The following is a 13849-nucleotide window of genomic DNA, read 5'->3' as shown; positions in this document are numbered from 1 at the left end:
ATTGGCTCCGTTTCTCTTGCACCATGTACAGTCAGTCATGTGACCACACCCTTCCTCTTTCCCCTCTAGCCCACTTTTCCTCTTTAAATACTAACACCCTCAAAGTCATCTTGAGAGAAAGGCACAGGCCACAGACTATTTCTGTGATTCCATGCTTTTTTCTCCCAGGAATTGTCCTTAGCCTTGGCAAAATAAACTTCTAAATTGATTGAGCCCTGTCTGAGACACTTTTTGGCTTACATAATTAACTACCAGAAAGCACACACTAAAGTAAATACTAAAAGGATTTCTTCAGCACAGGGAAAGTGGCCCCAGATGGAAGTATGAAGTACAGGAAGGAATAAAGAACAATAAAAAGGCTGCATATCTGAGTAAATCTAGATGGACCCTGACTGCATAGAACAACAATAATAATGTCTTCTGGAGTTCTAAATAGATGTGGAATTAGAATAAGTGATAATGATAGCATGAAAGCAGGAGGAATTAAAGTGTTCTAGGATTCTTGCAGTGTCTGAAAACTGGGAAAGGGGAGGACAGAGTTCTAAGACATTTTCAGAAATGCAAATGCCCACCGGGTTTTCCATCCATGGATCCTCATTGAAAGAATCATCACGGATTCACTGTAGCAAAATGCAAATGGAACTCATGACAGAGACATTCAAGCAGGACCAGTGTGAGCTGTTGAGTGGGCTGTGCACTGCACAGCTCCAGGAACACACTACAGTGTGATGGATGACTCTGAGAGTTCTGTGTTGTTTCCTGGCTGGAAAAAAAGTGAGCAAGGAAACCAGCAAAAGTCATGTTTAATACTAAATACTTTGTGCTGCATACTGTAGAGAAAAATACAGTATCTGGGATTAAAATCCCAGAGGATTATAACACAGCAGATACGGGAGAGGGAGAAAGGAAGAAGGGAAGTACAGGCATACTGCAGTTCTTGTCTGGTTCAAGTGAAAACATAAAGATATTAATATCTGTTGATAGAATAATGAGAGTTTATGGCCGGGCGCGGTGGCTCACACCTGTAATCCCAGCACTTTGGGAGGCCGAGGCGGGTGGATCACGAGGTCAAGAGATCGAGACCATCCTCGTGAGCATGGTGAAACCCCATCTCTACTGAAAATACAAAAAATTAGCTGGGCATGGTGGCGCGTGCCTGTAATCCCAGCTACTCAGGAGGCTGAGGCAGGAGAATTGCGTGAACCCAGGAGGCGGAGGTTGCGGTGAGCCGAGATCGCGCCATTGCACTCCACCCGGGGAAAAAAGAGCAAAACTCCGTCTGAAAAAAAAAAAAAAAAAAAAAGAATAATGAGAGTTTAAACACATATAAAAATGCTCAACTTATGTATGCGCTTTTCAGTATGCATGTTTAATTTCAATGAAAAAGTGGTTTATAAAGAAAAAACTTTACCAGCCTGGTCAACATGGTAAAACCTTGTCTCTACTAAAAATGCAAAAATTATCTGGGTGTGGTGGCAGGTGTCTGTAATCCCAACTACTCAGGAGGCTGAGGCAGAAGAATCGCTTGAATCCAGGAGGTGGAGGTTGCAGTGAGCCTAGATCTCTGTTCTCACTTTTATTGAATTGTAAATCTCGGGGGATGGTAGTAGGGCGTGGCCTTGGTGGTCAGCTACTGGGGGTGGCGTAGATAGGGCATGGCAGTGATAGGATCAAGTACATCACATGTAATATAGGTAGGGGCCCAAGAATTTCAGGTAGCTGAGCTGAGGTAAGGAGCATAATGCATCAGCACTTTTTCCATACTTGTCAAGAAAGAACAAAGACATTAAGATTTACGTTACTTTTACCGATTATCTCTTCTAAGAAAAAAGAGACCAGGTGCAGAAGCGGAACATGAGAGTGGACATGAAACGTGACCATTGAAGCACAGCATCACAGAGAGACTGTTAAGCCCCGGATGTCTGCGGGCCTCCTGACAGCATCAGGCCTACCACAAGAGCTCGGAGGAGTGGAGATTTCTCCTAACTCCTCAGAGGAAGGAGACATCTCAGTTATTTTGGATGTCTCCTTCCCTAGCTGGCTAAACTGTGGGTGCTTTCCCAACGCTGGCACTGCTGCCCAGCTGAGGCGCCCTCCAGCAGCCCTTACAAGGGTGTGACAGAGGGCTTAAAGCGTCTTGCCTTAGGGTCATTCCTTTCACAGTGTCACCCCAGGTTCACACTTCTGACCTGAGCAGCGTTAGTAAAAGAATTAGGATCACCTATGAATAACTAGGATCACCTATGAATAACTAATAACCACTATGGTTATGTCTCTAGTTACTTTCTTCTTCATTGTTTATATGGAAATAGGCTGAGGCTTCTGGCTCCTGCTTCAGCACATATGAGATCTCCCCCCTACAAATCACCCCACCATGCCCAGCTCAGGGTTGATTCATTTGCAGAATCAGGAGACCCCCGCCTCCAGCACTCTCCTCAATGAGATTTCTACCACATTCACAGCCCCCAGGGCCCCCTTTACCAGTCCTCTGATTACAAGGAAGGGATTTGTCTGGAAACTTTAACACCCATGCTGCCCCACAGTTTCAGGGGGGTTGCCCATGCAGCTAAGCAGCAAAAGAAAAGAGAGGGGGAAAATAACAGGAACTTCCCCAACACTCTTTGGATCACAAGGCTCCTTTCTTCTAGTTTCTGTGGCCAGAAAATGTGTATTTCTCTTGAGGTTTGTGGTCTATTCTGCCACCCTAGTGCAGTGCTATGATGGGATGCTCTTGGGAGAGGGCTAGGAAAGATTTTAAAAAGTTAAAAACCAAAGCAAACCAAAAATCCAAATTCAATTCACATGCTTTGGCTTGCAGGGTCTCTTTTCCTCTGACCAGAAAAAAATAGAATTTATTTTGGAATTTTTTCTGTCCACATATGGTGTGCAGTTCTACACAGGGGTCAGCCTGCAGTCTAAGCTGGGCAATGAAAGACAAAGAATACTTGGAAAATCTCCACACCAGCTTTTTCTGTTTCAGGCTCATCTCCCAATTTGCTTCCTACTGTTAACTTTTCCTAGTCCTCAGATAGTTCATGTATTGTCCAGAACTTTCAGTTGTCTTCAGTAAGAATGCTCCATATTGTCCAGCACTGGAAGTCTCTTCATTTTTAAAAGATGTTTTGTTGGGTATAGAAATCTGTTTATAATCTTGAAAGATGTCACTTCAGTGTCTTCTGGCTTGCAAAGTTTCTGCTAACAAATGTGTTGTACTCCTTATCTTTGCTCCCCTGGGTGTAATGTGTCTTTCTTTTTTCTTTTTTTTTTTTTTCTGTTTGCCTTCAAGATGTTTTCTTTATCTTTGATTTTGAGCAGTTGGATATGGCGTTTTCTTTTTTAAAAGATTTTTAACCCTGGCTATGGTTTTCTGAACTTGGATATGTGGTGTGGTGTCTTTCATTATTCCTGAACATTTTTTTTTTTTTTGCCATTATTTGTAAAAGATTTCTTCTCCCTCATTCTCTCTTCTCCTATGTTACTCCAATTACACATATGTTAGACCATTTGAAATTACTTCAGGGCTTTTTGCTCTTTTATGTCTGATGTTTTTGTTTTTCACTTTTTCCTCATATTTTTAGCTTGGATAATTTCTGTGGACTTATCTGGAAGCTCACTGCTTCTTTTCTTTGCTGTGTTGAGCCTATTTATGAGCCTGTTGGAGGCAGCCTTCCCCTCTAGCATTTTCATTTGACTCTTAACATTTCAATCTCTGTGCTGAAATTTCTCACCTTTTCATTCATGTTGTTTACCTTTCCGCTAGAACCTTTAACATAAATTCCTATCTGACAACCCCTGCATCTGAGTCATATCTGAATCTAGTCCTACTGATTTTTGTCTCCTGGTTTTGGGGTTTTTATTTCTTTTTTGTGCCTCATAATTATTCACTGAAAGCCAGACATTGTATGTGAGACAACAGAGACAAGTAGCTTCCAGTCATTTTGTCACTGAGGTGTGGAAACTTGGGATTTTCCTTTTCATTTAGTTTTAGGAAGTCAGCATGAATCTGCCTTAGGTTCCCTGTCTCCAGAACCTATTTTCCTGCCTAAATGGGGTCTTGCTCCATGGCCCCAGCTAGAGTGCAGTGGCAAAACCATAGCTCACTGCAGCCTCGAACTCCTGGGCTCAAAGCAGCCTTCCAAGTCACTGAGACTGCAGGCATGTGTTGCCATGCCCAGCTCTGCTGATTGCTTAAGTTATACTCTCTTGAAATCATTAGAAAGACCAAAGTTCTCAGCAGAGAAGTAGAAAACATATTTTCTAAAGAAACTTAGAATTTAAAAATAATAATATCGGGAACTTTTTAATCTCCCGGCTGGCCTCAAAAGCAGAATGGAGTTGTCAGAGGAAGATTCAGTGAACCTGAAAGGGAGTGAGTAGAAACAATACAATCTGAAGAACATAAAATATTAAAACTACACTAATCTGCGTCCCAGACACCTAGCTGTTGGGGAAAGAACAAAAGGTCTAATTTTCATGTCACTTTAGAGTCCCAGAAAGATTGGTGAAGAAAAAATGTTTGAAGAAATAAAGACTTAAAAAAAAATCACAAATTTACTGAAAAGAGATAAATTTATAGATTCAAGAAACTCAGCAAACCCCAAAGAAGATAAACTCAAAGAAAACCACAATCAGGAACATGACAAAGATAAAGAAAAGGGTCTTGCAGTCAGCCAGAGAACAGTTCCTCACCTTGGGGGAAGGCAGTTCGAGCCACCACAAACTCCTCATCAGACACTGTGAGGGCCAGGAGGCAGAAATGACCTTGTGAAAGTGCCGAGGGCAATTCACCTCAGAATTTAATAACTAGTGAAAATACTCTTCAGAAAAGGAGGGGGAAAGACATTCTCAGAGGAAAGATAATGAGGAGAATTTGTAGCCAGCAGACTATGTTTTAAGAAATGATAAGGAAGTTCTTGAGGCAGAAGGGTATATGATAACCAGACAAGGAAAGGAAGAAGCCCCAGAATGGCTCAAATTAATATCAAAAACATTTGTCCCAGATTTTTAATCATCTAAAAGATAATTTAAAACAAAAACCAACAAACTGTTTCTGCAAAAGAACAGACGGTAAATATTTTATGCTTTCCTAGCCACAGGCTGGGAGAGTCCTAACTTAAAAACTGTCACGACAGAAATGGCCCAGTGTGGGACTCATTGTAATCCCAGCACTTTGGGAAGCCGAGATAGGAGGATCACTTGAGGCCAGGAGTTCAAGACCAGCGTGGGCAACATGGTGAGACCCCTACATCTACAAAGAAATAATATTGTCTATTTATTTAAGATGGAGTCTTGCTCTGTTGCCAGGCTGGAATGCAGTGGCACAATCTCAGCTCACTGCACCCTCTGCCTCCCAGGTTCAAGCGATTCTCCAGCCTCAGCCTCCCGAGTAGCTGGGACTACAGGTGTGTGCCACCATCCTGGCTAATTTTTGTACTTTCAGTAGAGATGAGGTTTTACCACATTGGCCAGGCTGGTCTCAAACTCCTGGCCTCATGATCCACCCACCTCGGCTTCCCAAAGTGTTGGGATTATGGCATGAGCCACCATACCCCACGTAGAAATAATATAATTTTAAAAAAGAACAGCAAATTCCTTTTGGCATTTCACATTTAAAATGTTTAAAATGTAAAAACCATTCTTAGCTCATAGGTAGCCTGGCCTTCATCCATGGGCCGTAGTTTGCCAACCCTTGGTCTAAAACAGACAGTGGTCACATAGTGGGTTTACAGTATTTGTAGAAGTCAGTCGTAACTCAGCATTGTGATGGTGATGATGTCATTGGTTATGACATCATCTATAGATTCAACACAACCCCAACCAAAATCTCAGCAGGACTTTACATAGAAATCAACACTCTTAGGCCGGGCGCGGTGGCTCAAGCCTGTAATCCCAGCACTTTGGGAGGCCGAGGCGGGTGGATCACGAGGTCAAGAGATCGAGACCATCCTGGTCAACATGGTGAAACCCCGTCTCTACTAAAAATACAAAAAATTAGCTGGGCATGGTGGCGCGTGCCTGTAATCCCAGCTACTCAGGAGGCTGAGGCAGGAGAATTGCCTGAACCCGGGAGGCAGAGGTTGCGGTGAGCCGAGATCGCGCCATTGCACTCCAGCCTGGGTAACAAGAGTGAAACTCCGTCTCAAAAAAAAAGAAGAAATCAACACTCTGATTCTAAAAGTTATCAGGTAAGGCACAGGAACTAGAATAGTTCAGGGAAACTAAAGGAACTAGAATAGCCAGTTTTGCAAAGAACAGAATCAGAGAACTCACCATACCTGACTTTAAGTCTTAATATAAAGCCACAGTCATCAAATGCTAAGTGACAGACACACAGATTGCTGAACAGACTGACAGATCAGAGGCAGACGCACACACAAATGGCCCGTTGATTTTTGATGCAGGTGCAGGGACAGTTCACTGGAGGGAAGACGCCTTTCTGTGCATAGAGAGAACTCCACGCCAACATTGGTGAAAGAAAGATGACTTTCTGTGCAGAGAGAGACCTCCACGCTGACCTCAGTGGGGAGAAGACACCTTTCTGTGTATAGAGAGACCTTCACGCTGACATCAGTGGGGAAAAGGTGACTTTCTGTGCAGAGATCTCCATGCCACATCATGGGAGAGGAGAAGCCTTTCTGTGCGTACATGGAGCTCCACGCTGACATCGGCCGATTTTCCTCATGATTCGCCCCCCACCTTCCACTGCTTCCTGACCCTAAACAAGGTCTGATCCCAACACGGAATGCCACAGGATTGTAAGCACTCACCACCGTGTTCAGGCCAGGGCTGGAGAAATCTATAGATTCCAAGCCCTGTAGGTAAAATAAGGCTGGATCAGCTGGGGGCACTGACCCAGGACATAGGGATTACCGTGTTGCATCGGGGACCTGGAAATGGGTTCCCTGTCTGGCTGATAGACTCTCGGGCTACACTTGGCCAATTAGCTTGACACGACAGCCTTCCTGGTGTCCTCCGTGTGTGGCCCCTGTGCCAGCAGCATCTCTGTCACTCGGGGACTGCTTCCAAATGCGGATTCTTGGCCCTTTCCCAGGCTTGCCAAATCAAAGACTTAGGGACCTGTGTCCTGGCGAGCCTTCCAGGGACTTCCCATGCTGTGAGTGTGAGATGCAAATTGTGCGTAAATTCTCTAGGAATCTTGCTGACAGGCAGCTTCTGACCCAGCAGGTTCTGGGTGCGGATGGACACTATCTGTCCAGAGGTTGCCAGTGCTGCTGCTGGAGGGGAGTGCCTTCAAAGAGCCTCTGGAGCAGGGTTATCAGCCCTGGGTGCACATTGGGGTCACCTGGAGAGTAAAAAAAAAAAAAAAAAAAAAAAAACACTCCTGTCAAGCCCACTACGGCCCCAGGCTCATGAAATCAGTGCGTTGGTGCAGGGTCTGGCAGTGCAGGTGTCAACACTCCTCAGTGATTCCAGCATGCAGCCAAGGCGGAGTCGCTGCCGCAGAAGGTGAGGCGGAAGCTCGTGGAGGTGGGCGAGGCGGAAGCTCGTGAGATGGGCGAGGCGGGAGCTTGGGGACGTGGGTGAGGCAGGTGCTCATTTGTGCGCAGCCTGCCGGCGCTCTCCCGACCACATCCAGATACTCCCTGCCCTGGTCGTTAAGACGTGCAAAGGCACAGGGCCCCCGGGTGGCACTTCTGAGGCCCAACACGTTGCAAAGGAGCTGGGCTCCCGGATCTCGGGGGACGACTGGAACCCAGCGTGCTGGATGCCAGGTGTTGGGATGTGAGAGACAGAGGGGAGTGGGCATCCCTGTAAGCCACGGAGGGAGGAACTCGGAGCTGCCTGAGCCGCAGCAATGGAGGTGGTGGCAAATCCATCACAAGATTCCCAGAAAGGAGACAGAGGCACAGCTCCCAAGCTATTGCCTGACATCTACAGGCTGGAAAATTCTAGGTCTGTTGAGTAAAAACTCAACTGGAGTCACCACAGAGGGGCCTCCCGAGCATCCTCCCCAGGTGTGTGGGACTTCGAGGGGGAAGTCTCCAATGGGTGTGGCCCACAGATCAGCCTCTGCTCCTTCTGAGGCCCCATGGCCATTTTCAAGGGTCAGGGAGTGAGGGGGAAGGGCAGCACCCTCCAAGGTTATTAGGGGCTGGCTCTGCAGGGCCTGACCAGCCAGCAAGGTAACTGGTTGGAGCAGGGTCTCCCCAGAGTCGACCTTACGGTGGGTCTATTGGGAACACACACTAGGAACTGGCGGAGTCTCCTCTCTTTCGCCGCCCTCAGGTGGAAGCTGCCGTTGCAGGAAGGGCTGAGGGAGAGCCTGCAGGGCTGCAGCCCCCACCCCACCCCGTCCCAGAGAGATGGAACTAGAGACACTAACATGTCGCCAGAGCTGTGGGGGGCAAGGTGCCATTCAAGACTTGGGCAAGTCGGGGTGCCCATGTTCTGAGCAGAATCATGTCGCCCTAAATTCCTGTGTTGGGATCTTGCACCTAGGACCTCAGTGGGACTGTGTTTGGAGACAGGGCCTCTACAGAGGTGATTATGTTAAAATAGGTCACTGGGCTGGTCCCTGGCCCCATCTGACTGATGTCTTATAAGAGCAGATGAGGACACAGACCACGTGAGGACCTGGGAGGAGGTGCCGTCTGCAGGCCAAAGAGAGAGGCCTCAGGAGGAACTGGCCCTGCCCGCCGGGACTCAGGCTGGCAGCTTTCAGGGCTGAGAGGGAGCCGCAGCACACACCCCACGGTCCACAAACCCCCTTCCCAGCTGTCGCCAGAGCCAGAGGTGGGGGGCTTTTAGAGAAGAACTGGATTGTCACATGCTCAGTCAGGTGGCGATGCCAGTCACTCGAGGCTCTGAGGCGGCAGGTTTTAGGGGTAGATCCGTGCAGACCTTAGCACCCGGGTGCAGCTCCTGGCCCAGCCTCTGCTTTGAGTTTGCTTCCAGTCCTAGCAACGAACATTGCAGGGCCTCTGTCCTCACAGCATGCGGAGCAGAGCACGGGCACCAATGCCTGGGGCCCAGGCCCTTGTTCATGCCCTGTGTCTCTGCAGAGACAATTGTGTAACTCACAGCACGTGAATTAGCCGGATGGACAGGAGGCAGAAGCCCAGATGCCTGTGTGTCCCGGGGGGCAGACAGACCCTGCCCAACCCAGAGGCCTGTCATGCTTTCTGAACATATTGGGATGTCTGAGGTTGGGGGGAGGGAGAGAGAGAGAGATGGAAAGAGAAAAAGGGAGAGAGAGAGAGAAGGAAAGAGAAAAAGGGAGAGAGAGGGGTGGAGAAGGAGAGTGTGCGGGAGAGAGGAGGGGGGGGGGGGGGGGGGGGGTGGTTTAGAGGGCTGCCGTAGGTGTCCATGGCCACTGCACAGGGTGGCTGTGGGCTGGAGGCCTCTCTGAGGTTGGGGCCGGCCTGCTCCCCACATGGGTATGTGGCTCTGACCCAGTGGCAGGGCTGTCCCTACCCTGTTGGAGCTGGGCCTGAAGCAGGAGCAGGTGGGGTATGGGGCCAGCCTGCAGCACCAGTGGCCCTGGGGCTTGGGAACCTGCCTGTGGTACAGGCGTCTTCCCTTCCTAGAGAAGGTGCCAGGTGAGAAGCTCCAGGCTCTCTGGTGCCAGCTGCTAGAAATATGTTACAGCAATGAGGTTTGGCTCCAGATCCCAAGAGAGGGCTCTTGGATCTCGTGCAAGAAAGAATGCACGGCGAGTCTGCAGTGCAAAGCAAAAGCACGTTTATTAAGAGAGTAACCTGGTGAAAGAACAGCTGCTCCACAGACAGAGCAGGCATTCCTGAAAGAGGAGGGACGCGTCCACCCTAGGTACAATGCTGACATAAGGAGACGTGCTCAGCTACAAGGGTTTGTGATAAAGGATTAATTTTCTCTTTTCTTGTTTGAGATACAGTCTCGCTCTGTCTCCCAGGCTGGGGTGCAGTGGCGCAATCTCGGCTCACTGCAACCTCCACCTCCCGGGTTCAAGCGAGTCTCCTGTCTCAGCCTCCAGAGTAGCTGGGATTTCAGGTGCACCACCGCGCCTGGCTAATTTTTGTATTTTTACAGAGACGGGGTTTTGCCATGTTGGCCAGGCTGGTCTTGAACTCCTGACTTCAAGCAATCCACCCACCTCAGCCTCCCAAAGTGCTGAGGTTACAGGCGTGGGCCACTGTGCCCCACCTATTTTCTTAATTACTATATTTTGCAAGAATCGATATTATCTTTAAAACAAAATTAGGAATGCCTTTCTTCTCCAGATGTTGGGATTATCTGGTCACTCCCAAGTCTGAGTCTGTTTAGTCAACATAAACAGAGGCCAGGAGTGCCAGACTTTCTGAGCAGCAAGTCCCAGCCTGGTTTCCCCAGCCCCTGCTCAGGATGGAGTCGCTCTGGTTCCAATGCCTCTGGCAGATGGGTTGAATGCACAAATGAAATTCTGCCAAGATTTGTTGTCAAATGTGAACCCCTCCAACCCCTTTCCCACTGAGTCTGTTTCATCCCCATTCTGTCTGGCTTCTGTGGACGCGAGAGGGCTGTTCCTGCCCACTCAGGAGGGAGGCTGGGAGGAGTGGAGAAGGAGGAACCCTCCTTCACTGGGCTCAGGGTCCCGTCTGGTCCTCACAGGGCTGGGGCTTCCCATCTGAGGTCCCGGGCCGTGCATCAAACAGGCGAAAAGTGGAAAGAACCGCTGGGCGCCATCCAGGCCAGGGTGAGGGGGGACCATGGACCCTAAGACTCCCCGCAGAAACTCTTCGAGGTCCTCCTGCTTGTCCACACCCAGCACCCCCAGAGGGGCAGGGGCGAGGCCTGGCTTCCAAAAGTCCGCTCCTGGTGGCTCAGGAAGGAAGCGCGTGTCCTGGGTGGGGCGCACCGTGGTGAGGCCTGGCGATACACATTAGGGTCTCCACAGCCACATCCGGGGCTCTGGCCCAGCCCTGGCAGCCTGCAGTCAGCAGCAGATAAGTGGGTGGGAGGGTGGCCGTTGCCTGGCCACAGAGCCCTGAGCGCCCACCCCGTGGCTCCTGCACGTGGACTTGGCCACAGCGCCCTGAAGCTGCCCTGTGGGGTTGAGCCCGCCTGGACGCCCGCACCTGCACCCACCATGGCACACTCGCCTCCTCCTGCTCCCCCACCCTGGCACACCCATCTCCTCCTGCGCCCCCACCGCGGCACACCCGTCTCCTCCTGTGCCCCCACCCTGGCACACCCGTCTCCTCCTGCACTTTTCACCCGGCCCCACTCCAGGGCTCTGCCGCCCTCTACGCGCCCAGAGGGAGCGCTGCGCTGCCCTCATCTGGAGAACACGCAGGGTCCCTCCAAGGGGCCCCACCCCTGTCAGGCTCAAGCAGCCACCTTTGTGTCACAATGAGGGCTCCCCCCACGAAGAGGTGGCTGCCCCAGGTCACTCTGGGCTCATGATGAATGCATGGTGGACTCGACTGCACGGTGGCCTCTGTGATGGACTCTGGGGCAGGCAGGCTTCTGTGACATGGGCCTCAGAGGGCTGGTCGCAGAATGCTGGGACCTGCTGGGACCGCCCGTCGAGTGAGCACTGGGTACTGAACTGCCATAGTCACCGCCTGACTGTGGCCTGCACAGGGCACCATTCAGTAGCGGGGGCACCACAGGTGTGCTGCCAGGCTGGGGGTCAGGGGAGCCCTGGAGCCACCTGCAGCGGGACAAGAGCGTGTCTCTCCACCCTCCACCCTCCTGTTGCCTCCTCAGAAGCTGTATCTGCCCCTGGCCAGGACAAGAGCGTGTCCCTCCACTGCTAGCCTCCCGCTGCCCCCTCCGCAGCTGTGTCTGCCTCAGGGCCCAAGTCAGAAGTTGATGTCCTGCCCACTCTTCTGGCCTTCCGCTTCACGCGCCCAGGCCCAGACATCGCCTTCAGCCGCCGTGGTCCCGAGCATTCGCCTCTGCTCAGGCCAGCCCGTCTCTGCTGTCCTCAAGTGCACTGAACACACTGGACAGCCCCACTCCCCTCCATCTGTCCTGCCAGGGGTCAGAGCCCTACAGCCAGACGTCTTCTTCAGAGGGGAATTTGGCAGATTCTATTCAACATTTTTTTTTTTTTTTTTTTTGAGATGGAGTTTCGCTCTTGTTACCCAGGCTGGAGTGCAATGGCGCGATCTCGGCTCACCGCAACCTCCGCCTCCTGGGTTCAGGCAATTCCCCTGCCTCAGCCTCCTGAGTAACTAGGATTACAGGCACGCGCCACCGTGTCCAGCTGATTTTTTATATTTTTAGTAGAGACGAGGTTTCACCATGTTGACCAGGATGGTCTCGATCTCTTGACCTCATGATCCACCCGCCTCGGCCTCCCAAAGTGCTGGGATTACAGGCTTGAGCCACCGCGCCCGGCCCTTCTATTCAACATTTTAAGTATACATCACATGCACTTTGATCCAGAATTCTATTTCCAGAAGCTGATCCCGCAGCTCACTCAACCACGCCAAGACAGCAGGAACGGGACTGCAGGTGGAAACAACACCTCCCAAAGCAGACAGGTGGGACCAGGTGGCACGCGGCCTCCCCACGTGAGGAAACTTGCACCTGGTACCCCCATGAAGGCGAACGACACAGACACAAGACCAGCTATCATGGACGCTGGCCTGTGCACCCACAGTGACTTTTTTTTTTTTTTGAGACAGAGTCTCACTCTGTCACCCAGGTTGGAGTGCAGTGGCGCGGTTCTCTGCTCACTGCAATCTCCGCCTCCCTGGTTCAAGCAATTCTCCAGCCTGTCTCCCAAGTAGCTAGGATTACAGGTGCCCGCTACCACACTCGGTGAATTTTTGTGTTTTTAGTAGAGACAGGGTTTCACCATGTTAGCCTGGCTGGTCTCGAACTCCTAAGGTGATCTGTCCACCTCAGCCTCCCAAAGTTCTGGGATTACAGGCATGAGCCACCATGCCTGGCCACTGTATTTTTAACCTGACCAATATTTTTTTTCTTAAGAGCTGACATCAGAGAGGAAGTATTTTTCTCACCAACCATTCCTTTCAAAGCAGGAGTCTCACTGTAATCAGGAAATTTCCAACTTTTTTCTTCACTCGTCGCCCAGGCTGGAGTGCAGTGGCATGATCTCGGCTCACTGCAACCTCTGCCTCCTGGGTTCAAGCGATTCTCCTTCCTCAGCCTCCCGAGTAGCTGGGATTACAGACGCATGCCACTACATCCGGCTAATATTTTGTATTTTCAGTAGAGATGGGATTTTGCCATGTTGGCCAGGCTGGTCTCAAACTCCTGACCTCAGGTTATCCAACAGCCTTGGCCTCCCAAAGTGCTGGGATTACAGGTGTGAGCCCCCGCGCCTGGCCAGAAAATTTCCAATTTCTTAAAACAATTCTAAGCCTAAGTTTCTGACAAGGATGAGACTCTCAAACGAGGTACCAGGCACTGAGACCACACCATGACAGTGTGTCTTCAGGGCAGGAGTTATGCCCTCATCTCTTCCCCATCCCGGAAGCAAGTCTGCAGCCATCACACATTCCTGAATGAGCCTGACAGCAGGGTGAGCACCGGGGGTTTCTGCTGCAGACAGGCTGGTGCTTGCATCTACAAACGCTGCGCCCTGCTGGGCAGGCCCACAGGACGGACAGATGCACCCAGAATCTGCTGCTCAGACTAAACCCTGCGCTCCAGATGACCAAAGGGGCGGCGGGGGGCGGGGGCGCTCCCTAAGAACCTGGTACAGAAGGCACCCAGGGAAGGACGGGCGGGGAGCATGAGCACGAGCCCATGCCTCATGGAGGTGTGCATGTCACGTGGTGGGGCCAAGGTTGCCCTTCTTGAAGGCAGCCCTGCTTTCTCCCCGGGACCTCACACCAGTGTATGGAGGGCATGCGGTGGGCAGGGCAGCTATGGAGGGCAGAGACGACCAAGA

At 50.6% G+C, this 13849-nt stretch overlaps 1 protein-coding gene across 1 annotated transcript in view; it reads left to right on the top strand.

Annotated features, from left to right (window-relative positions):
• PWP2 (PWP2 small subunit processome component) overlaps positions 1 to 1892 on the top strand; it is a 613222-nt gene extending 611330 nt beyond the window's left edge. The window contains exon 21 of the mRNA XM_032276559.1: positions 1826 to 1892. Within this exon, the coding sequence (XP_032132450.1) occupies positions 1826 to 1877 (52 nt within the window). The 3' untranslated portion in view covers positions 1878 to 1892. The remainder of the gene's footprint in view (positions 1 to 1825) is intronic.
• Positions 1893 to 13849: the final 11957 nt, after the last annotated feature.

The sequence above is a fragment of the Sapajus apella genome, unplaced genomic scaffold (assembly GCF_009761245.1).
Source record: "Sapajus apella isolate SASKATOON/1434 unplaced genomic scaffold, GSC_monkey_1.0 scaffold8, whole genome shotgun sequence".
Lineage (NCBI taxonomy): Eukaryota > Metazoa > Chordata > Mammalia > Primates > Cebidae > Sapajus > Sapajus apella.
The sequence above is the reverse complement of the archived record's forward strand: the minus strand, read 5'-3'. Positions and strand labels throughout refer to the sequence as shown.